This window comes from Dreissena polymorpha, chromosome 1 (genome assembly GCF_020536995.1).
Source record: "Dreissena polymorpha isolate Duluth1 chromosome 1, UMN_Dpol_1.0, whole genome shotgun sequence".
NCBI lineage: Eukaryota > Metazoa > Mollusca > Bivalvia > Myida > Dreissenidae > Dreissena > Dreissena polymorpha.
Window position 1 is genome coordinate 29991803 of NC_068355.1, and position 26699 is coordinate 30018501.

General features: G+C 35.0%; 1 protein-coding gene across 2 annotated transcripts; it reads left to right on the forward strand.

Annotated features, from left to right (window-relative positions):
* Positions 1–11808: 11808 nt before the first annotated feature.
* On the forward strand, positions 11809–17065 carry LOC127874862 (uncharacterized). Of its 2 annotated transcripts, none has more exons than XM_052419527.1 (5): positions 11809–12068; positions 13528–14116; positions 15070–15157; positions 15363–15556; positions 16426–17065. In XM_052419527.1, the coding sequence occupies exons 2-5, from the start codon at positions 14047–14049 to the stop codon at positions 16524–16526; spliced, it is 453 nt and encodes a 150-aa protein (XP_052275487.1). In that variant the 5' UTR covers positions 11809–12068; positions 13528–14046; the 3' UTR covers positions 16527–17065. The 2 variants fall into 2 exon arrangements, with proteins under 2 accessions (XP_052275487.1, XP_052275496.1); XM_052419536.1 differs by having other exon boundaries at positions 12058–12189.
* Positions 17066–26699: the final 9634 nt, after the last annotated feature.

The following is a 26699-nucleotide window of genomic DNA, read 5'->3' on the forward strand; positions in this document are numbered from 1 at the left end:
TCTATATGACATTCCACGTAACTTATTATTTTCGTCTAAATTGAATACTATATATAGAGAAACAATATATTTATAACCGACCAATGAGGTAACATTATGCAACTTTCAATTTACACAGTGCTATATGGCAACAATATGGAATTTGAACAGTGATAGTGTTTTAAGGTCTGGACTATCATTACTTGTAAGTTTGTATAAACATTCTTCTAATGCAATTAGTAAAATAATGTTTATATTTTATGTTTAATAATTTATTGCATGATTATTCTGTGCTGTTATATGAATTTGATGCTGTTAAAGCTTCCGACATGAATTCATGTCGGAACCATGCTATTGCAAAATAATGTTAAACGATATGAGGTTGATGTAAATCGACCTCATATTTTTAGGAGTAACGTGTGCCCAATATTTGTATAATTAATTTTTCGATCCCATAAATATTATGCCTAGATCGTTTATTAAAATATTGTTATGTCGGCTTCCTTTAAACCGGATGATTTACGCCCCATGTGTTTGACGAACAGGTATGGTGTTCGAGCAGTGACATAAACATGTTGTAATTTGTTTTAAGGTAGCAAATTAGTCGTCTTTCCGAGTCTTATATATTTCAAATTAACAATACACGTTTATGCCTTTTGGTAATAAAGTTTATTTTTTGTATTAGTGTCATTTCGTGACTATAATGAGTACTGTTTTGCGAGTAAATAAGTAAATTTGACAATAAAGGTTCACTGGAAAGTCCACCATACTAAAAGTAGTTTCCCAATTATTTTGTTAACTTTTGACATTCTTTGATGTTTTTCTTTTGGATATTTTAGGATTGTTGGCGAGTGTTGTGTGGACTTTTCATTTGTAGTACCTAACATTAAGTGTATACAATATTTTGACCAAAGGAATTTGTTCAATTTAACTCTGTTTGTTATTTTGATAATTTCATGCATGCGCTGTATATTTCTTCAAAAGCAACATTTTGCATAATATTTTTTTATTAGCATTTACTGATCTGTTCTACAAGTATTTACAAGCCTATTGACATATAAATTGAAGTATTTGCCATAATATTTATTGAACTATTCCTATGTGAAAAATGAGCCTTTTTACACTTTACTGTTTACATGAACCTTAACAAAACATTGTCATTGACATCGAGCGCCTATGGTTCAAACCTCAAACGAAATACAAAGAAGACAATGCATTGCAACCGTTTTCAATTACATACAATAAAATCCAAACACAAGAACCAATACTGACCACTAGAGTGAACTTGGACTCGTTTTTTTAGAGAACAGGCAAATGGCTGCCAGCTTTTCCCTCCGATTTGATCATGTGACTACACTCACAAAAATATCATGTTAAAATAATAAGTACGGGTTATAAAGCACTAAACAAATCTGGAGAAAGTCGACCCGGTCACAAATAATAATCAATCGTGATACATCGGCTATCTCGGATTCCTCCGTAATGAAATAAATCGTCTGCTGATCCAGAGTGAAATAATAATGGCATATGTATCATATATCAAACAAAGATTTCACTGCGGATTTATAAATAATAATGCCGACGTACCACATTGATATAAACTAGATTGTTTACTGGTAAAAAAGGAAGAAAAAATTTATGATTTCACAACCAATCAATGATGTACACAAAAAAGATGTTTTCCATTGACAGTGTGGTATCAAAATTTTAGAACAGAATATATCAAAACAGCGAAACCCATGTATCAGTTATTGAATGTATGTAATTAGAGCTCATTGTGTCATTGTCGACCTGAAAAGGCCCACAAGTCAACCGGGGGTGACTAAAAGCCGATTCATGTCACCCTGCGGTGACTTCAAGCCGACGGTATCTATCTATATATACTGCTAGTCGCCAACAATTAGCATTACAAGCAGGTACTAGGAAATTAAGGAAGAAGTGTATAGGAGATAAAAGTAATACATAATGTATTTGTGAGACATAGAAACAAAGGTGATAGTGTTAGTTAAAAGAAGGAATATACAGATAAAAGGTTAAAAACAGCCAACCTGCTTAGAAACTGTGGTCTAGTTTGGTCGTCCCCTGCCTAAACTGGTCCAGGTTAGGTGCCTGTACAATATTGGCTGGTAGAGAGTTCCATAGGACAATAGTGGCTGGATAGAAGGAAAATGTATAGTAGTTGCTTGGAGTGGGGATTTGTCTGAATGAAAGAGGGTGCAAATGTCTAGTGAGCCGGGTCGGAGGAGTGACATAGGGAGGCATTGGTACAGCAACCAGTCCGTGGACAATTTTATATTTCTGGTCACAAGTGGAACGCTAGTCACCCTTTGTGACTAGAATCGGCTTTATCAAGTTTATGTCACCCCAGGGTGACATGAATCGGATTCTAGTCATCCTTGGATGATAAGAATCGGCTTCTAGTCAACCGTGTATTTTTTATAATTTTTTTTATTATTTTTTATTTTTTAGCATCCACAAATAATTTCCGCAATTAATTAATTTAGTTTTTTTTAGACATTTAGCTCTTCTTTCGTTTTTGTAGTATTGTGCGTTCCGTGGTACTATAAATTCACAACGCAATTCCGATACGAAATGTTCAACGGGTTTATTCACAATAAACGGTTATAACTGGGTACTGATAAACAAAATGCATACTTCCGATACATTAAATAAAACTTAATATTCATCGGATTTAACAGTCTTGACAAAGTAGCGTAGTCAAATAATAGAAACAATGGATGTTAAAAATTCAATGATGCTCCTCTAAACGTAATACGGTAGTTAACGTTAGATTTAATAGTTCAATTACTCCATATTTAAAAGAACTTAGTATAAGCTATTACTTATGTCTCAAAATTCAATGGTTCAATACCAAAGTTACTATTGTTAATGTTAATCTTACTTTTTTAGACCAAAATTTGGTCACTTTATATAGCCGCAGCGTTCCACTTGTGACCAGAAATTTGTCACTGTGACCAAATATTGGAGAGAGTGCACAGAATGGGGCCTAAGCGTGAAGGTGAAAGTAGACCCAGGAGAATTGTGGCAAAGTTTACTCTGTTTAAGGAGAGAGAGCTTGTTCGACACCAGGGGAGCGAGCTCAAGGGTACCCCGTTCTACGTAAACGAGCAGTTCCCAAAGGAAGTGTCCGACAAACGCAGAAAGTTGGTGCCACGAATGAAGGAAGCCCGCAGCCAAGGTAAAAAGGCATGGATTGCGTACGACACACTGTTTGTCGACGGGAAACCAGTTCGGGACTAGGAGTGCGTCGGTGATGAGCTGCGCGTACTATCATGGAACGTACATGGACTTACTGCTTTGAAACGAGACAGCGTTGATTTTATTAATATTGTTGCTAAACATGACATAATTTTTCTATACGAAACGTGGACTTCCGACTCTAGTGTCGTTGATATACCCGGCTATAAATCTTTTAATTTCTACAGAAAATTCTAGCATCGAAACGCGAAGCGCGCGAGTGGTGGAACTGTTATCTATATAAAAGATTCTATTTCTTATGGTGTGGAAATTATTCGTAACTATTTGGACACTGTTATATGGATTAAATTGGATAAAAATGTTTTTCCTATGGACAAAGATGCTTATGTTTGTGGTGTTTACGTATGGGGTGAAGATTCCCCAGCGTACAATATTTTTAATGTTGATATATTTGACGTTTTAGAATCAGATATTAATTTATACGACTCATTGGGATATGTTTATATAGTTGGAGATTTTAATAGTCGTGTAGGCTCTAAATGTGATTATATTATGCATGATAGAATGACTGATTGCATTGATGATTACGATTATATTCCAGATGAACCACTGTACCGGGGCTCACCCGATATAATATTGTAAACAGTCATGGTGTTAAACTTATTGATCTTTGTCAATTTACGCATTCTTAACGGTAGATTGCCCGACACTGACAAGTTTACATTTATAACGCAACAAGGCGCGTCGCTAATTAATTATTTGCTCTCAAAAGAAAGCAATTTTTCATGAATCAATAGTTTTACGGTTGAAGATCTTAACGTTTATAGCGACCATACACCAATTAGTTTTTCGCTACATGCCAATTTTGATTATCCGGAAGGGATAAGTGAAAATTATGTGAAAATACAATGGGATGTATCTAAACGGGATAAATTCAGAAGTGCTATTATTAGTCGACTAACCGAACTTAATAACTTGACATGTAGTCATAGTAGTAATCTACAAAACAGGGAGTATATAAATACCCTGCATAACTCTTTTACAATAATTATACGTGAAGTAGCCGATCCGTTGTTTTTAAACCATTCCTCGCATAAGAATGTTTCTTATAATGATGCAGCACATGTTAAGCATGCTGACTGGTTCGATAATGAATGTGTTCAAGCTAAAAATATATATTTACAAGCGCAAAACAACAGAGAGTAGGCATTTACTTTGCGCACAAAAAGCAAATTATAAATCTTTAATAAATAAAAAGAAACGGTTGTTTGAAAATAATAAGCTTTGCGAGTTAGAGAAATTAAAGAACGCCAAACCTCGAGAGTTTTGGAAGCATTTTAAAAACAATAAGAGTAGAAAGAGTAACAACATTTCTAATGATGATTTCTTTAAATATTTCTCTACACTAAGTAATGATATTTCGCAATGCTCAAATGACGAGGCTGAGCAATTTTGTCGCACAAATGATTTTAATAACTGTGATGTCCCGTTTCCGGAACTTGATAAACCAATCACCACTGACGAAATTGTAAATGCCGTTATGTTTTTGAAATCGCGCAAATTATGTGGATATGATAATTTGCTTAACGAGTATTTCATGGAAAGCGTTGATATCATAGGATCACATTTGTGTGATATATTTAATGCTTTTTAAAACTCTGTGTATTTTCCCGATAAGTGGACCGAGGGGGTAATTGTACCTATACATAAAAAAGGGGGATACGGAAAATGCTAGTAACTACCGAGGTGTAACACTTGTAAGCTGTTTGGCTAAATTATTTACAACTATAATAAACAAGCGCGTTGAATCTTTTTGTAACGAAAATAATAGTATTTCGGACGCTCAGTTCGGATTTCGGAAGGGAAGATCAACAGTTGATGCCGTTTTTATACTCTTGTCGGTCATTCAAAAATATCTTAACCAAAATAAACGTCTTTATGTTATTTTTGTCGATATGTTTAAATGCTTTGACTCAATCTACCGGAATGCCGTTTGGTTAAAAATGTACAAATCCGGAATTCAAGGTAAATTGTTAAGAATCATACGAGATATGTATCAGAAAGTAAAATCTTGTGTAAAATCATGTAGCACCTATTCCGATTTTTTTTTAATATGCAGTTGGCCTGAGGCAAGGTGAGGTACTCTCGTCGATTTTGTTTTCATTCTTTGTAAATGACCTTGAACTTTATTTACAAAATGAACCTAATTCTGGTGTATTAATAGACGATATTGTGTTAATGTTTTACTTTTTGCAGATGATATGGCAATTTTTGCGAAATCGCCTGAGGAATTACAAACCAATATAAATCTTTTGCACTCATATTGTAAAACATGGGGACTTATTGTAAACACAGACAAAACAAAAATTATGGTTTTCAGAAAGAGGGGCAGACCAAAGATATTGATAAGTCTTTGGGCAGACTGTTAGCAAATGAAATTGGAGCTTCGATGGGAAAGAATTGATGGTTGTAGACGATTTTAATTATCTTGGTACTGTTTTCAACTACACTGGGGATTTTAAGCTGAATCAAGAATATCTAGCAGTTAAAGCTATTAAGGCATTGAATATACTACTGCAACATTGTAAAAAGTACGAACTGATGCCAAAGATATTGTGCCAACTCCTTGATTCATTTGTTGGTTCTATACTTAACTATTCAGCAGAGGTATGGGGATTTAAACAATCAAAAGAACTAGAGAGAATGCACCTTAAATTTTGCAAACGTATTTTAAAACTTAAAACTAATACATCTAATGCCGGCGTATATGGGGAATTAGGTCGGTACCCTCTGTTCATTTCTAGGTATCTAAAAATTATTAAATACTGGAGTAAAATTATACATACGGATAATATTATTATTAAAAAGGTTTATGAGCAAGCCAAGGAAGATTGTAACAATGGTTTTACAAATTGGGTTTCTAATGTAAAGTTATTGCTGAATAATTATGGTTTCTCTTAGATCTTCGAAGATGCTGACAATGTCGATTTTAAATCTTTTATCATCATTTTCAAACAACGTGTCATAGACAATTTCATTCAGGAATGGTCCCAGAACATGCAGACAAACCATGTTCTTACTAATTATGTCCTCTTTAAAAACATTTTCAACTACGAATCATACCTAGATTTACTACCAAGCAGCCTTAGAATGTTCTTTTGTAGACTAAGACTGTCGGTCCACCCCCTAAGAATACAAACGGGTAGATATGGTAGAAATAGAATTGATAGGGATCAGCGTTACTGTTTATTTTGAAATTCACAAGATATTGAAGATGAATATCATTTCATGCTTATATGTCCATTCTTAGATGAGATTCGCAAAAAATATGTACCAAAGTACTATTACAAACGCCCATGGATGTTTAAATTTTCGGAAATGTTGGGCATTGATAACAAGACCAAATTAATTAAATTTTCTATTTTTATTAAATACGCATTAAATAAAAGAAACACATTGTTAAATGTAAGTTAATCCTCTTAAATAATGAAACTTAAAAATTCTGAACTAACACAATTTATTTGATTAAAATATTCAAATGTTATATTTTTATAGTAAAGACCAGGTATACCGTATGTACTTTGCTACACACCGTATGTGCTGAAATAATATATTATATGAAGTAATGTACTTTATTGTAAAGCGTATGTACTAAAACTATGTATTATATGAGTAACGTGACATGAATCTAAATCATGATTTATTTTTTGTTATACTGACGATGTACATTGTGCAAGTCAAAATAAAACATATGTTCTGTTCTGTTCTGTTCCTAATAGAAACTGAAAGTACAGACGCTTTACAAATACATGCACAATGAGCAACGAATTATGTCAGATTGAAAACGCATGTATGTCTTCGTCAATTATATGGTCAGACTCTTTATTTAACTGTGAAATCTAGTCCGCAGAGCGTTTTAATAATTTTGACTGCTCCGTTATCCGTGCGCTTGGTGAATGAAAGCGTCGCCGTGTTACGATAATAATTCCAAAGTTAAGAGAAAATTCCGACTAGGGATGTGCCACACTTCCAACACATCAGCCCCGTTATGTCCTGAATAAATAACATGTATAATTTCTTGAGTGCCAATTGCATCTTTCACATATCAAAAACATTCACGGCAGTCAATTCGTTAGTGTAGGCCTACTGGTCTTCATGGCAATAGTAAACGTATTTAGTTTAATGGAGATTATATAACAAAGGGAACTAATTCAGCTTATTCAGTTTACTAATCAAAATGATTCAAATGTTTTCGCTTTTTTCTGAAAAGTAATTTATTCAACATACGGTAAAAAAAAATGCGCGCCACCTGTTGTCATAATATAGTAACTTGTATTCTGCATAGTTGCATTCTGCTTACTGCCTGTTGCTAATTGCCGTTGTTAATGACGCTTAGTGGCAAAACCGATTATGACTGGTTTCAGGAACAATGAACACACAAACATTGGAAAGTCACCAAGCATGTTGCAACAATCATCAAGTATAACCGATAGAGAACAAGCATGTTGGAACTCTCATAAAGCATGTTAGAAAAAAAATCACGCATAATGTAAATTTTTATCATGAATGATGTAATGTTGCAGCAATCATCAAGTATAAACAAATAGACAACAAGCAGGTTGGAATTGTCATAAAACATATTATAATAAGCATCATTCATAATGTAAATATTCACCACGAATGATGTAATGTTTACCTAAATACACTTCAATATATTCATGACAACATATAAACAAAACGCATCCCAGTAAACAGACGCTTTTATTGCATCTAGTATGCTATTTTCAATAAAAGCGCCTGTTTGAATCGATTATTGTACATTCGGATACTTTTTCTGGGTAACGGCTTTTATCGTTATTAAACAATTGCATAGTGCACTACTTCTCAACTGTCCAATATGGAACAAATACAGACTTATTGGATGCAATACCGGAATATATTGGACGGTCACGTAGTACATATGAAGAATGCCCAATGGATGAATTTATTTGATATAGAATAATATTAAAATTATCAATTAATGGTACAAAACATTTATTGTGATCATCTGTCTTGCGATATTGGTGTTTCATGTGAGCAATATGCGCCAAGTGTCGCAGTCCGCACGGGCTAATCAGGGATGACACTTGTCACCTAGACTGGATTTTAGTCTAGAAGAGACTTTAAACGATAATCCCATAAGAGCCGAGTCGCCCTTGAATAGCCTGTACGGACTGCGCAGTTATTAAACCCCGTTTTCCCAGAGCGCGGCTCAATTATGTACTTTGTCTTATAACGTCATCAATGCAAACTTTATTGCAATATGAAATTAAGATAATCTTGGTAATTCAGATGTAAGAACTTCAGAGGAATTAGTGGTGTCTAAATTGAGTTGAAGCTATTTTTTATTTATTCTGCGCCCATATATGTTCCGCAACTATAGTCTCCATTATCCTGTATATCCTCCTCCTCCTCCCCCTCCACCGATTCCGACTCCTCCTCCTCCGACTCCTCCTCCCCTTCATCATCACCAACATCATCATCATCATCATAATCATCATCATCATCATCATCATCATCATCATCATCATCATCATCATCATCATCATCATCATCATCATCATCATCATCATCATCATCATTATAATTAGCATCATTAGCATCATTAGCAATCGAGGCAGTATACCAGTAGTTGATGTAGCAGTAGTAATATATCTAAAGTGATTTTGCTCTTATTTATTAACTTGTGCATTTCAGGCAACGGAATCGTCCGAGCGGAAGAGGAACGCCAGCGTCCCTTTGACGTTACGTGTTTTCCACGAGTTTCCCACGTCGCCGCCGACTTTCCCATCGACAACAGCCCAAGCGAAGGAGAATGACGACAACGATATTTCGTTGATTTTGGTTATTGAAATTACCGTACCATGCGTTGTCGCTGTTGTCGTCTGCGTTTGTCTTATCGTGTTTCTCGTACGACATAGGTTAGCCAAAGCGGCGCAAACGAAGTACGCGATAAAAGAGGTCGAGAAATCTCGGTCGCTTCATCGACGATCCATCAGCATGTTATCGTCAACGCCAATAAATCCGTACGATCTGGCGAGAGCTTACGCGAAGTTATCCATCGACGTAATCATCGGAGAAACGGAGAAACCGCTAAACGACGACTATTCCAAGTTGCGTTATTCGTTGAACGACTACGCTGACGTCACCGATACTTTGACGCCGACGCCGAGTAGCTCAGGAATAGTTGCGTCGCAGGAAATCTCGTCGGAAAACGGCGGCGACGTCATGGAATCCACGACCGCTTCGTTTGGTCAGCTTTATTATGTGGTAGACAAACGAAAGCAGCGTAAGCGAATAATCGGAGCTACATGCGCTATTGCTGCTGACTTCGTTGACTCAACCACGGCCGGTGTCGTTGATTGTGCCGTCACCAATGACGTCACTGGGTATGAAGATGTGGGCGTCGGGCGTTACGTCGTGGATGGCGTCAACGCTGTTGTAGAGCGTGACGGCACTTGTAATGTCGTTACGGACGTCGAGAGTGGCGTCTCGGACGACTTCAATAATGACGTTGAGAGTGACGTCAACAATGAAGACGTCGCTGATGACGCCAAGAATGACGATGCGATGTCTGAAGAACATAACGTTGGTCACAAAAGAATGGCGTGGCACGAAGATAGTAATTACAATCACGATTTCGGTGACGATGGAAATGACTTGTATTAAAAGCCAATTCGTATAAAATTATGTAAATAAAGTAGAACATTGAAGATTGAAATAGTGAATCAATGTGTGTAAAAAATGTCTTAGCAAGTACTATATTTATAGTTTATTATTTGACATAGTTGAATTAAATAGATAGATACTTTGATGAGACATGGGCGTGTCTAATTATTATTATTATTTTATCTTATTATTATTATTATTATTATTATTATTATTATTATTATTATTATTATTATTATTATTATTATTATTATTATTATTATTATTATTATTATTATTATTATAATTATCATTATTATCTTTATTTATAATAATTATTATTATTATTATTTATTTATTTTTATTATTATTATTATATTTTTTTTTTTTTTTTTTATTATTATTATTATTATTATTATCATCATTATTATTACAACTGTTGTTTTTATTATTATCATTATTATTATTATAAGTAGTAGTAGTAGTAGTAGTAGTAGTAGTAGTAGTAGTAGTAGTAGTAGTAGTAGTAGTAGTAGTAGTAGTAGTAGTAGTAATGCAACACATATCAAAGAAATCAAAAGTCAAACAATCGATTGGATTAATAAGAAAGTTTGCACTGTCTGAATTAAACTGTGAAAACATCGAGTCACGTCTATGATTTTCTCATAAATCTCTTGGTCCCCTTATATGCTTGAGAGTTCGGTGTTGAGAAAATGATTTGTTTTCCGAGATACATACAAGTATTTTAACTAAAAAATTCTGACAACTATCAATATTTAACAAATAATACCATTTCGACGCGATACAGTTACAGAACAGTTGATGCACTGATAAATACGTGATTATTTTTACCATAGTAAAGCGATACTGAAACCAGCTGTTTCATTTATTTCATACGCAACTTTCCAGATTTTATGTTTTGCATTTTTGCCCATGCTGTAACAGATTTGGATTTCGTAATGGTGAGGTAAGATTGTTTCTGTTAATAACAATAATAAAAATTAAATTACTATGATGAGTTTGAGGCAACTAATTATATGTACTGTCTGATACAATACAGCGAGTATAAATCTAACATACAAATCGCGCATTGGGAAAACGGGGCTTAATGCATATGCGTAAAATCGCGTCCAATATTGACCAGGTAGGAATTCACAGGCTAATCCAGAACGACACTTAATGCATTTACAGTATTTTTCTTGTAAAGGAAGTGTCTTGTAAGAGAAAATTCAGTTAAGACGGAATGTGTCGCCCCTGATTAGCATGTGCGGCTAACTTAACGCAATTGCATTTAACCCAGTTTTCACAGAGAGTGTAATATATTTACTGTCTGATAATATACTGTGTGTATATAGATCGTACACTATCTTTCCTGTTTGAGCTGGTTAACGCAATGGTCTTAGCACTAGTATATACGTATATATTACTTTTTTCTGTACATAGGTCTTTCTTATATAAATTGACCTACTATGAGAACACGCCTGCATGTTTCAGCTCCGTAATTACGCCTATTCCGTTAGGCAGTTCTGTCATAGTATTTACATCGAAATGTCACGCATTAGTCACACAACTTTGATGCTGTCGCCATTTTGCACTTTTCAGAAAACAATGAAATATCGTAAAATCATTAGTATTCGTAAAGTATTAATTTTCGTTGGTTCCGAAGGTTGACCGATCATCCACGCATTTATTAAAAATAAATAGGAAATGAACGACGCGATTCCCTCATGTTTATTTTCTCCGAAAAAACAGCACACATAACAGAAATAAACGATGTTACATGTCCATGAAAAATGCTAAATTTCACGCTTACCAATATAAACGAGTTTACAGTACACGTATAACATAAGTGTGGCGTAGTGCAACACAATATAATAATGGGACAAGTTTGTTCCAATTTCGGTGATCACTTAAAACTGACTTTTTAAGTTTTAGATTCCATTCAACCGGGCGTTTGTTTCAAATTTTCGCGCTCTCTTTTGCTCAATAGGCGTTTGTTATCATACGAAAGGTGGACTTGCTCGGTATAATAGGAAAATGTTCTTCAATATGGAAAAATCGTGATAGAATTACGATAGAAATACCAATTAAGATTTGAATAGAATAAGTACGATATGTATGGCGTGATTTTGAAATTTAACTTCGATGAAATACTTAAAGGCAGTCAAAATCATGGCTGTCTGGTATGTATTGCGATTTTTATAGTTGAAATTTGGATTTTAAAATCAATATATAGATACCTTTGGTCAATATTGAGAATTGAATGCTGTGGGCGGAATAAAAACAGTTCGGATTTATGCGATCGTAGGTACTTTTGTTAAAATAATAAGCGATTAATGAATTATAAATTAAATACATAAATAAAAAACTATACGTTTATCTATTTTAAACAAACAATGAAGTAATGCATGAAAGTAATAAAAAAAAAAAAGATGCATTAATTTCCTGTCTGAAAAATTGAGCATGTATTTATTGTAAATTGACCTTTTCACGTTTTGGTAAATCGACAAACTAAAAAAATATGTATAAGATTTGCATTTTTTTGATGTAGTCATAATATTTGCGAGGAAACAGTAATACTGACATTTACCGTGATCTGAAAAATCCTTTATATGCATCTCTTGACGATGAAAAAAAAACCTGAAAATTATCAAGCGTTACAAATGCGAAACGATTGAATAATTGGGAGAGTTCTGTTGATATCGTTAGATATTGTGATATAACAAGGATTGCTTATACTAGTATGTTGTATTTACTACGTCAAAGACTATGTTAGGAAGGATGGCCGAGTGGTTAAAGCGCTAGACTTTTACACCAAGGGTCAATGGTTTGAGCCTAGTTATGGGTTACCTTTGTTCTTTCTTTAATTTTATTCTTGTTTGTACTTAAGCTATTTATTAAAAAAGCAGCATTTAATGACAACCATAAAATCAGGCCACAATCTGTGAAAAGTTTCTTTTAATGAATGAACAGCTATGTCAGATATTTTCATGCCGGCACTCAACAATGCAATAAAACTATTTATAATTAGACACATTCCACAAATTCTTAGAATGGTTTTATATGTTGCGGACAATATCAAACAACGTTCTCCCTTTGAAGAAGGGCATATCTGCTATCTTAACGCATTTGATGATAAGACCCTCCGGCACGAATGTCGGAACTACGAGTGCAATATGAGAAACAATAACGAATTAACAATAGGATGCATATAGCTTCACCACAACTATGGATATATAGCAATAACAATTGTACTATAACTGCGACAGATGTTAGTTTAATATCGTCGTCACATGATGCACGAAGGCGAAATATGTCGACAGATTCTATATGACCCACATTTATTATATCACATGGGTCAGGCACGCCTCTTTGAAAATTAAAAATAATGTCAACATGTTTGAAATGGCAGCACGGTATATTAATAGCATATATTGTTCATTATTTAGTGTTATATTGCCAATGATAATATAATAAAAGTAAATATTTTTGTAAACTAATTGTTTTCAAAGCGCAATGTCATGGACAATTTACTCTATTACTATATATTGCTGTGTTCAATTAAATTGAATAAAATTATATTTATCCGCATTCTTCAAATACATTGTTGGAATACTACTATAAGCGTTCCTTATCTTTCAGACATCTACAATTTTCTCAAGATATAATGCAACGACATTCAAGAAAACGAAAGTAAAGACTACTTATTTGCGAGTAACTTCATTGTCTGAGGTTACAAAAGTGTCAAAAGCAAGTAACTCCAGAGTTGAGAAAAGCACAAACAGGTTGAATGTTGAAGTACAAAGACTGTCCTCTTTTAAGACAGTAAAACGTCCAGTTATTAAGAAGAGAAATGAAGATAAAGGTTTCAAACTATTTTACGGACCAAGCAAACCAAAACATAATGGATTGACTTTAGACGTTTTGCAATGATTGACGCCATTTAAAAATGGCGTCAATTTAGTGACGCAAGAGTCACGTGATCTGTTGCTGAACTGCATAAAACTACACCCAAGTGTTCACGAAGTATTTTTTCCGGAAGTGACGAAAGATCCCCGAATAACCGACGAAGATTTACGGGGATTTCCGATTCACAGCCTGGCGGTTGCAGTCATTTGCGAGGCCATTTCAAAAGGAAAGGATCCGTACAAGTTTTACTGTATGATCGTAAAGAATAACTTGGAAAATGTGCTGACTGAACTGTACACTAGTGTACATTGGAAGAAATTGGGTAAATATTGCTTTATGCCATTGGTCATTAACAAAGAAGTATCTGTATATAAATATAAGAAGTGACCAAGCACTTAAAAATGACGTCATTCACAAACCTTAGGCCGGATATCGTTGACCCTCAATTTTATTTTGAGTCTAAAGAAAAAATAAATTAAAAAGTAAAAAATAACCATAATATTTAACTTTATTTTGCACTGATTTGATCATTGAATATTTATTAAGTTCTCTATATTATAGCTTGTGTAATTCGCAAAAAACACAGGAGAACGATATACCGATTAAATTTTAATATACACAATAAATAGTTATGTGGTCGATTACCTTTCAATGTTCTGCTCCTGCCTCTGATTCACGCAGGGTAGTTATCGCTTACTGGCGCTAGCTTGGTCATTGTGGGCGCGGGTACTACTTGCATGTAACCCGGGTACTCATAAGTATACTTACATACGGGTACGGTAAATATACTCAATCGTACCCGGTCGATAATAGACTGTACCCGAGTTGTATTCCCGCCCGAAATCCGATGTCGTAAAACGCGCTACCGATTATCTTAAACAAACTTCTCTTTAAAAAAACTGCATCAACATGCTTTTTGAGTATGAGTTTCGGTTATAAAGAGGCCATTTAACAGAAAATTGACAACAATGTGAATATAATTAAGTACAACAAAATAGCCCTGAACGACCGATTTAGCGTTAATTTTCCGGGGAACCTTTTAGTATATTTACCGTACCCGGGGTTCATGTAAGTATACTTAAGAATACCCGGGGAATATGTAAGTAGTGCCCGAGCCGACAATGACCAATCGAGCCTTACTGGCATCACTAAGTATTTTAGCATTGGAAAACCAGGTAATCGAGGAAAAGAGTGAGCTGAACGCCGTAATATTACTACTGTTGAAACCTCGAAAGTCCGACCGGACTTGTTATTTGTTGTTGTTGTTTTCTCCAGGGTTCTCCATGTACTGCGCTCTGTACCCGACCGTAGTGAGAGACGCACGGACGAACATCAGTTTGCAATACTTCATTGACGATGATGGGTAAGCTTGTTCTCTGTCTTTTTAAATCATGTTTAATTATTTACATTCGTTGGAAAGAAATTTTGTGGTTAAAAAAACAACTTTTTCATGGACACGAAATTTCGTGGATTTCATATGTTGGAATAGTAAAAAATATGCCTCGAATGTTTGTCGTTTTGTCGACCATGTGGGAATTTATAATAAAAAAACGACGGACTACTTTCAGGCCGGAGTGGGCGGAGCGTATTATTGAGCGCATGACGGAGCCCTCTTGGACGATGGGATGGGTGCAGAAAATAATCCGCGGTCATGTGACAGAGGAGAAATACAACATGGCGATGAACACACTGTTCGTGAAATTGCACACGTCGGACCCGCAGTCTGTCATTCCGACCTTTCATCTGCTGAATCACATCCGAGGTACGTGCTGGAAATAATTACATATAAACATTTGTAGGTGTTGTCCTTATTTGCATATCTATAGGTACATGTTGGCAACATATCTATAGATTCATAGTTGTGTTAATAACATATCCACAGGTACGCTGTGGTGTTCATTATATATGAGCCGCGCTCTGCGAAAATGGGGATTATGTATGTGGGTCCCAGATTAGACTGGGCAGTCCGCACATGCTAACCAGGGAAGAAACTTCCGTTAAAATTTGATTTTTTCTAAGAAGAGACTTTCGTGAAACAAAAAAACGTGATAAAAGCGGAAAGTGTCGTCCCTGATAAGCCTGTACGGACTGCAAAGGCTAATCTGAGACGACACTTTACGCACATGCATTAAACCCCTTTTTCACAGAGCACGGCCCATATCCATAGATACGTGTTGGCATAAATTAGTTATCAACATATACTCACATTCAAACATTGGTGCAAATAAAGTATAGAAAAAAAATAGACAGGTTTCCCGTTTGTTTGACGATGATAAATCATTTTCCGTATTCATTGGTTTTAACTATCGAATAACTGAATGACGCTATGTGTTTGCGCTGTTCTAAAACATTCTCCTTTTTGTATCGAGTTATTAATACATTGTTTGATTGATGGCTTGTTACGTTGCTTTTGGCCATAATATGGTACATGTATATAATAAATACAATAGTTTATGATTGTGACATCGGGACTGTCGCACAACCCACTCATGAGACACAACCCACCGAAACATGCAATAGCTAACTGATCAAATAAACTTAATTTAGTAATACACATTTCGCAAGGTGTATAAAGTGACTTAATAAAATAACGTATATTCTGTAAGCAAAGAGTTTGTGTTTTCATTTCAGCTCTCCCGGAATGCAACCTAGAGCTGGCCACCCGGGACTACCTCGGAGGAATGCAACCTAGAGCTGGCCACCCGGGACTACCTCGGAGGAATGCAACCTAGAGCTGGCCACCCGGGACTACCTCGGAGGCCCACTGGACGCTGCGGCACTCAGCGCGCATGCGCGGACGGCCGTAACAACGGAGACCATGCCTAGCAACGGCGCCTCGCGCATGAGCCTCGACAAAATCGAAGTTTTTTACGGCATTGACGTCGAGGAGTTTATAATGACGGAAGAACGTAACGTCGGCGTATGGAACGGGCGACGTCCCGACAATAAAAGAACTAGTGACCTCCTGGATTGATGCAGCGTCATGTAATCTCGTGATCACATTTGGCGGTTTCCGGCTCTCGTCGAAAAAATGCGCTTGAATCCAGATGTCGCATCCGGAAAAAGCTCGCATACCCTATGGACGAAGCATCAATTGTTCGTCTGTGACAACGAAATGAACAAACGCATGCGTTAGTTGTGACGATGTTACAAATACGTTTCGTTGATTCGAATGTTCTATCTATTGACGTCGAGGTCTGGAGGAATTTATACAATTACACATGTGTTTAGATTTTGTGGGAGAAAATAGCCAGTGTGCTTCCGTATTGAATGTAATTTTGTTCATTCGACTTATTTTGTACCAAAATCATCATGTGTGTCTTCTGTGAATGTTTTAATTGTTAAGCGTACATTTTTGGTGTGAACAAATGCGAATAATGCGGTATCGATGTATAAGTTATGCTATTCACACATTTTTGAATGTATGACAAGTATTGATAAAACAGTTCGTGTGTTATACGTAACGATTTAATATCATACATCAATGACAAGCGATATTTACACGTGTTCGCTTCAACGCTTGTTAATTATGGTAGATCTAATAAGTCACAGGCTTATCAGGGACGACATGTTCCGCCCAAACTGGATTCTCGCTAAGAAGAGACTTTCTTTAAACGAAAAATACCATAAAAGCGGAGACTGTCGTCCCTGATTTGCATGTTAACATGCATTAAACCCAGTTTTCCCAAAACGCTGCTCTTATTATTCTTTTTATCGCATAATGTTCATAGTTGTGCCTTTGTAATTATTATTAATGGTTGCTAAATATGTTAATATTTGAATATATAATTTAATATGTTGTATATGTAGATACATTTGTATATATGTAACATAAAATAACATGTAAATATGTTTGAATATGTTATATGTAATACAAAAAGTTGTTGCGATGAATTCATATTTTATTTACGTTTAAAATTAAAATAACACAATCTAATATTTATATAAAATAAACAAAACTGAATTGGTACAAAAGCGTGTTCTTGTTTTTATTCCAAATCGCACGAAACAGCGTCTACGTTGCATGTTATGATCACCTGAAGTCTATCTTTAGTTGTGTAAACTATTTCAAAATATTCAAAGCTGCAGCTTAATAATGGATACTTATACATTTAATTAAAACCATCGATTTAGTCAAGACAAAGTATAACGGTATGCTGGATTCGCAATATTCGTGTGTGTTTATGTCTGTTTCACTTCCTGTCCTTGTCCGTCCGTCTTCCTGTCTGTCTGTCTGACCGTCTGTGTGTCCGTAGACAAACAATTTGCCGATTGCCGATTATAACTCCTACACTATTTAAGGTACACCAATAATACATGCATGCACTTTACCTTATATGAAAAAAATGCGCATGTGCAATTCTGCATCAGGCTTCGTTAAAACTTGTTCGAAAATTATGCCCCCTGCCCTTCGAACATTGAATTATTGTAACATGATTATTGTACCCTACTTGCTACATATCGTACGGACGGACGAACACAGACAGGAAGAAAAACATACGCGACTAATTTCCCTTGGTAAGCTGGTTTACCAGTTCTAACTGCACTGATGTCCTACTTGATTTGGAGGTATGGGAAGAATTTCCCGAAAACAAACCCCCGGGAGAAAGTTTCGTCCCTACTAAGACGGGTTAGCGCAGTTTGTAGAGTGCTTGGCATCAAATATAAGAGTCGCGAGTCGGTTCCTCGGTCCGGTCTCCGGTCACATTACTTTTGCGCGGGCTGGTTATTCAAACCTTTCTACGGCCATCCTCCCCATACCTCTCATTGAAATAAGGCAGCTGTTAGTTTAAAACCATTTTTTTAGCTCGATCGCATAGAAAGTCTTAGGCTTATATGAAACGCTCTTGAGTCCGTTGCCTGGGCCTAGCCAGTACTTGCTGTCTATGGGTGAGAACTTAACGCTCAAACAGTGTGGATCAAACCCGTGACCTCTAGATCGCTAGGCGGACACAATATCCTTGCGACACAGCGATCTTTAAACGCCAAGGCCGTTGATTCTGGCCAATGTATGTTCAGTTAGAACTGCTAAACCAACAAACCAAGGTAAGTGAGAGTTGGTAAAGTGAGCGCCTTGACGTGAATGCATATCGTGGAAAACAGAGAAATCAGTGAAAAATCTAACAACAAACAAACAAACAAAACTGTGACACGTTCGGTTTGATGAGCCGTGCTCTGTGAACACGGAAATCAATGCATGTGCGTAAAGTGTTGTCCCAGAACAGCCTGTGCAGTCCGCATAGGCTATTCAGGGACGACATTTCGCATTCGTGATATTTTCGTTTCAAGAAAGTCTCTTCTTAGCAAAAGTCAAAATTTTGCGGATAGTGTCGTCACTGATAAGCCTGTGCGAACAGCACATACTGATCTGGGACGGCACATTACGCACATGCATTAAACCGCTTTTTCACGGAGCACAGTCCATATGTATGAGTGTATAAATCATATTAACATATTTAATTTAATTCAATTTAATTTTATTTCATTGATCACATAAGTTATTTAAATAGGTAAACACAATTTATGACTGTCTACGTATTTAAACCATCTGTTCACAGCATTGATGAATGGTTGTTTATGTTTAATGTTTACGATGATTTTAATGTCTGGTCGTGTCAATTATAAACATGCATTGATGCTACTTCTTTTGAATGGATCAGAGATTATCATAATAAGTTTAACCATTAATACACTTTCTATTGCAGTTATTGATTTTCACTTTGAGTGTAAGAAGGCTCCACATTGCTTGTATACAGCATCTATTTGAAAATGAATCAGGTTTTATTCTATGAAATATGAGCGATTTTTGACGGTGCTGGAACAGCGTCGTCTAAGGTTTGATAATCAGTAAAAGAAATCTTCACAATGGGAACCTTTGTAAAAGACCGAGCCAGTCCGATTGAGATAACTCTATTTTTCAGTTACTTCCCTTGGCATTCGCCACTGCGTAGGAGATTGCTCGTTGATTTTCATTTATAACATTCTCCTAGCAGAGTTGTCGTTCGTGTTGATAAAGGTAAAGACGTTCGCTTTTTCACCTTTACGACACCGGTTCGATTCCCGCTCCCGGCGCAATGTTATATTTTGTCTGTTTTGTGGTCACCATTCCGGACAGGTTTTTTTCCGGATAATCTCATCCCCCCCCCCCGCAGCATTTGACCATATACAAAATTAAAAAGTTTTTCAGTACAAAACAAATAGTTGGAAATTGCAGCTATCATTCACAATTCGTCCCAACTTAAGTAGTAAGTTTATTGTAAACAAAGGCCTCCGGCCCATAATACATCATGTTTACAATATATATTATACAGATAATACAGAGAGTTGTCCCTATGGATAGATATATAATATATATAGTATATAGAATAGCATAGATAGATAGATATATATATATATATATATATATATATCTTGATATAGAATATTTCTATATAGATATGAGGATATATCTCTCTATACTCCGATCATCTCTATTAGATCTATTTCTCTCTCTACTCTCCTTCTCTATCCTATCTATATCTCTCTCTATATCTCTATCTATATCTATCTATCTATATATATATATATTATCTCTCTTTATTATTATTATCTTATATACTTATATTATATATATATATAATAGAATATGAAAATATGGTCGTATTCTGGCGTTCCACAATGCACATGATTAAACCGCTTTTTCACGGAGCACAGTCCATATGTATGAGTATATAAATCATATTAACATATTTAATTTAATTCAATTTTATTTTATTTCATTTGTCCCGTAATCGTTCATAGTTCATAGACGACACATAGTTACTGGCAATGTTTATTACTCTTAAATTACCGGTGTGTAGCCTATAATTCTATATCTCGTCATGCGCGTATTGCCAAGATAACGAGATTTGTATTAACTGCCATTTTCTCGTGTCACGCATGGGACGAGTCCGTCCCTCTCTAGTAATATTAATTTCTCTGCATAATGAAGGATAACATATTCAACAACACCATATATCAGTTTCTAGTCCAATTTAATGTCTAACATACTTAATATTTTCGGTTATACAACTACAGTCTGATAGTTACATGATCGTATCTTTCTCGATCCGTACACCTCCAAGTCTAAACGCTAACTCAACCGCGGAGTGCCGCTCTCCTTCCAAACATCCCCATTTTGTCCCCAAATTAATTTGCATATTTTTCTTTTAAACTTTTGATTGGTCCTCAGCTAGTATGGTTATTATTCATTGGTTGATTCGTCAGAATATTCTAGAAGGAACACTTTTTCATGTATTCACTTGCTTGGCGGATATACTAAAATTTAATCAATATATATTGGTACTAATCAATTTTTATTGATATAGAGTAATTCTGTTACTTTCGTCATTACTATAACTTTTGTACCCCAGACAATAGGTGACCTTTTCATCTGTGCTGTTTATTGACCATGAGTGTTACTTATAATCTCGTATCTATATGCCGACTCTGGACTCAATGTGTTCTTATTTGGATTTAATCAGGTCTGACTTTCCATGTTATTGATTCCAATTATACCCCACCCTGAGTGTGTTTGCTTTCTTACTTTAAATAAATCTTAACCAGGTCTTAGTTTTGTAAATACCTCCCATTATTAATTGTTCAGACTTTATCTTAACATTGCATATATACATTATTTGAATATACATATTATCCTTTTTAATTTCTATCGTAAGAATAAAGTCATAAGAATAAACGATAAACGATATGTTTGCATACTCGCTACTGATATACTTGTCAATATTTCGTACATAAAGAAACCCCAAATATTTCACCCAATTTCTCATCATTATTTGACACATTGATCACATAAGTTATTTAAATAGGTAAACACAATTTATGACTGTCTACGTATTTAAACCATCTGTTCACAGCATTGAAGAATGGTTGTTTATGTTTAATGTTTACGATGATTTTAATGTCTGGTCGTGTCAATTATAAACATGCATTGATGCTACTTCTTTTGAATGGATCAGAGATTATCATAATAAGTTTAACCATTAATACACTTTCTATTGCAGTTATTGATTTTCACTTTGAGTGTAAGAAGGCTCCACATTGCTTGTATACAGCATCTATTTGAAAATGAATCAGGTTTTATTCTATGAAATATGAGCGATTTTTGACGATGCTGGAACAGCGTCGTCTAAGGTTTGATAATCAGTAAAAAAAATCTTCACAATGGGAACCTATGTAAAAGACCGAGCCAGTCCGATTGAGATAACTCGATTTTTCAGTTACTTCCCTTGGCATTCGCCACTGCGTAGGAGATTGCTCGTTGATTTTCATTGATAACATTCTCCTAGCAGAGTTGTCGTTCGTGTTGATAAAGGAAAATATTAATAGAACAGCATATCCTGGGGAAACAGATTCAATAAGTGTATCAGAACGTTAATTTAAAATTAGTAATTTTACATCCATTTTATTTTTATGGACCAATGAAACAACTATATATTTTCTCTATTTTGTTTGATATTTGTTCTCGATTTAGTACATAAATTGCGAATAAAACATGTAATATTAACTTTTTACGTGATCACAAAACTAAAGAATGCGAACAATTTCGAACCTGCAAATTGTAAACGCTGCACTGCTATGATATATATAGATATAACAACATTCATTTGCGTAAATGTCTGTCACGCTAGCGCAGTGGTAAAGACGTTCGCTTTTTCACCTTTACGACACCGGTTCGATTCCCGCTCCCGGCGCAATGTTATATTTTGTCTGTTTTGTGGTCACCATTCCGGACAGGTGTTTTTTCCGGATAATCTCACCCCCCCCCCCCCCCCCCGCAGCATTTGACCATATAAAAAATTAAAAAGTATTTCAGTACAAAACAAATAGCTGGAAATTGCAGCTATCATTTAAAATTCGTCCCAACTTAAGTAAGTAAGTTTATTGTAAACAAAGGCCTCCGGCCAATAATACATCATGTTTACAAAATATATATATACAGATAATACAGAGAGTTGTCCCTATATATATATATAGCCCGCCGGGCTACTATAAATCTATAAGAGCGGTAGCCCGGTTTATTGATAGACATACGCAGAATAAACACGCTGACCATGTGTTTGTACACTGTGTATTGCTTATAATCCGATAACAAAGTGCAATCAATTATCTAATCAGTCACCGATCACTTTCGGTAATGTCTTAAACAGTAACTGTGTATTTTAATCATCCAATCAGAATCAACATTTGTCGTCTGCTTATAATATAATGAGAGCCGGTTGGATAATTGGCGCACATAATGCAACATCATTTCGCAGTTTGGAATTCTTTGTTAACCGCAACAATGAGTAATACCGACAACGTTTTTGATGTCGTTAAATATCCAAGGACGCCAAACATTAAATAAATCAAAACAATAGCGGATTCTTCAAAACGGTAACGAAACCGAAAATTAATATTAATGACAACTTTGTGAACGCGGTTAACACCTGCTAATTAGTTTGCATTGTCCATTAATAATTGGATTAATCGACTGTTAATCAATAATCCCATATATGCCCAATTTATATTTTTAAAACTAAATTATGGTTGGGTAATATAGACGATAAGAGTCATAAACACAAACGTTTGAAATTTTCTAAAGTGTCAAATGAATTTCGGCATATGGTTCTATTTAAAGATATGATGAAATAAGCTCCCAATCAGGACGGTTGTATTGCAACATGCGTAAATAACCTGCCACGGTTTGCACGCGTTGTGTACAGCTATTTTAGGTTACAAAATTCTATATTTAAGAAATGAATTTCTTTGTCCTGATAAAAAGCGCGCGAAAATTGGCGTGGGTGTATTTATTTGTAAATAAAAAATTCGTAGCGGGTACAACATTGAGCTCGTTTAATTTCCATTAAAAGAATCGTTGTGAATTTCAACTAAAGTACCGGGGTATGTCGCGAATTATTTGGCATTGACATTTTCTCTTAATAAAATATCATGTAAACACGTTGTATCGTTACCGTTACGCTGTATCAGTTCCTTCATTATTAAAACAATAACTGTATTGTATACTGACTGCACACAAGTGTCGTAACATACGGATGCAATACGTAAATTCGGACAGTACTTAAAGTTGGACACAAGTAAATAAATGATTTAATACTATTTATTTTTTGAAACTCGGTATTTGTTGTTAAAAAGGGCAATTGCATTGATTAACACCATACGAGTCAATCTTATTGATCATCTAAACGCTTTATTTACGTTTACGACTTAACGTGCTGTCCGAATTTAAGTACACATACATGTGCACATACATGTAATATCTACATGTAGTATATGATTTTCTTTGGTACATTTACATTTAAGTACACGGTGCCTGTACTGTAACATTAATTTACGATGTTGACTGTGTACATCAGACTACTTGCTGTTTTATGTATATGTATGTATGCATATTATGTATATGTAAATGAAGAAATAAAATAAAGATGAAAACCTGCCTGCCTCTTATCATTTTGTTGGAAAATTTTATGGGCTACCTGAAAAATAAGAAATTTGTCGGACACTGATATATATATGTTCACACACACACACATATATATATATATATATATATATATATATATATATATATATATATATATATATATATATATATATATATATATATATATATATATATATATATATATATATATATATATATATACATATACACATATGTCGTCAATCTAATCTTATTAGGTAGGAGTGCTGGACATACTCCGGGTCCCAACATGATGCAGCCTCAGCGCGGAGGTAACTCATTACCTTTGAAAAACACAAATACACAGACTAGGTGCAGCCTAGACGCGTATAGACTCAAACAAGGCAACAAACTCAAGTGCGGGCACAATCATTTAAAATTTACATATTGAATACGATATTCTAACAGAAATTACACAACCACCTATGTGTACATACCATGTTTGATATTTCGTTCGATTGTTAGATTTCAGCATATACATGTATAAGGTCATTTCGCTATTAGTTAACTTATCCATATGTTCGTTGGCGAACTCGGATAGTCAAGTGCTCATACGATTGAGCTCACATGGTCCGGCTCATACCTACTTTCGAGAATCATCATGAAGGTATTGCCATACTTAATGAACAAGAATGTGACCCGCCTCCCAGTTTCGCTCAATGGGTCAAGTTACCCACGGGTACTTCTTCCCCGTACCCCTAAAAAAAATTTCGTACCAAAAATGTTTCGTACGCAATTTTTTTTCGTACCAAATTTTTTTTCGTACCCAAAATTTTCGTACCCAAATTTTTTATCGTACCCAAATGTTCGTATCAACATACACAATTGTGGTGATATAGATAGACTTAAATTGATGTTTTATATCCATCCTCTTCAAAAGCATCGTCACACCAGTACTGTCAGTACTTTAATTAAATGAAAGGTTTAAAGACGTGCGTCAAACGTAAAAAAGGAGAAATTAACAAGTTCATGGATGATAGAGTGATGTGGGCTTTTCTTATTGATTGATTTTAATAAAATTCTAATATGATTAAAATGCACCGCTGTATAAGTTGTAATAATTTGAACGTTCAACATTAAATAACGTATTAGTTAACACTTACATTTTATTTCGCATATACGCATCTACATTTATTTTTTAAAATCATCTACGTCTAATGTTTTAAGTCATCGACGTCTAATGTTATAAACTGATTTGCTACATGCGTTGCAATATAGTAGAGAAGTAAACGAGCTTTATACCAAGAAAGATACAGGACTTTTAATTACATGTACATAACTTTTATCAATTGATAAACAACGTTTCCATCAAATGGAATTATTTCACGAGCAAAGGAACATTCGATAGAGTGAGAAGACTTTAAGGGAACAAATATTATAAGGGGGGAGGGACTTAAAGGATTTGTAAACAAGTTCAAAGAACCTAAACATGCAGGTTTTGGAAAGAAGAAGGTTTTTCGGTAGTGTTTTCATTCTGACGACAATTTTATGTGCATGTAATAAGTATAAATTGATATTGTGACGTCAAATTTCATCATTATCATCAACAACACCACCTTAATAATGACATTAATATAGTAACTGTATCGGTACCACTTCCATCATCTTGACAAACACCGACGACATCATCAGCAAACAAATTTTCTTTTAGAACAACAACAACAGCAACAAAAAGAACTACTTTTACATGAAATATCAAAAACAACAACAACAACTACTACTACTACTACTGCTGCTTCTTTAATTAGGAATATCTTGTATTCAATGTAAATTGTTTTGATTTGATTTTAAAAACAAATAACTGTGATGATTATGATGATGATGATGATGATGATGATGATGATGATGATGATGATGATGATGATGATGATGATGATGATGATGATGATGATGATGATGATGATGATGATGATGGAGGATGTGGCGACATCGGGACATATAACCACGGAGCGCACATTGCCAATACCGGAACTGGTATCGGTAGGTCGTTTTAGACATATTTTCCTCCGTTTTACCGTTATTGTTATATATGCAAAGTGAACTCAATGTAATTGATAACATACACGTAAACGGTCATTGATGCCAAACACGTAAACGGTCATTGATGACAAACACGTAAATGGTCATGGATAACAAACACGTAAACGGTCATTGATAACAAACACGTAAACAGTCAATGATAACCAAAACGTAAACAGTCATTGATAACAAACAAGTAAACGGTCATTGAAAACAAACTCGTTAACGGTCATTGATAGAAAACACGTAAACGGTCGTTGATAACAAACACGTAAACAGTTATTGATAACAAACACATAAACAGTCATTGAAAACAAACACGTAAACGTTCATTGATAGCAAACACGTAAACGGCCATTGATGGCAAACACGTAAACGGCCATTGATA

Excerpts from the sequence above, each read along its gene's own strand:
- LOC127874862 (XM_052419527.1), top strand. The coding sequence starts at position 14,047 with ATGATCGTAAAGAATAACTTGGAAAATGTGCTGACTGAACTGTACACT. Across the intron at positions 14,117-15,069 it reads TGTACATTGGAAGAAATTGG|GGTTCTCCATGTACTGCGCT; the intron begins GTAAATATTGCT and ends TGTTTTCTCCAG. Across the intron at positions 15,158-15,362 it reads TACTTCATTGACGATGATGG|GCCGGAGTGGGCGGAGCGTA; the intron begins GTAAGCTTGTTC and ends GACTACTTTCAG.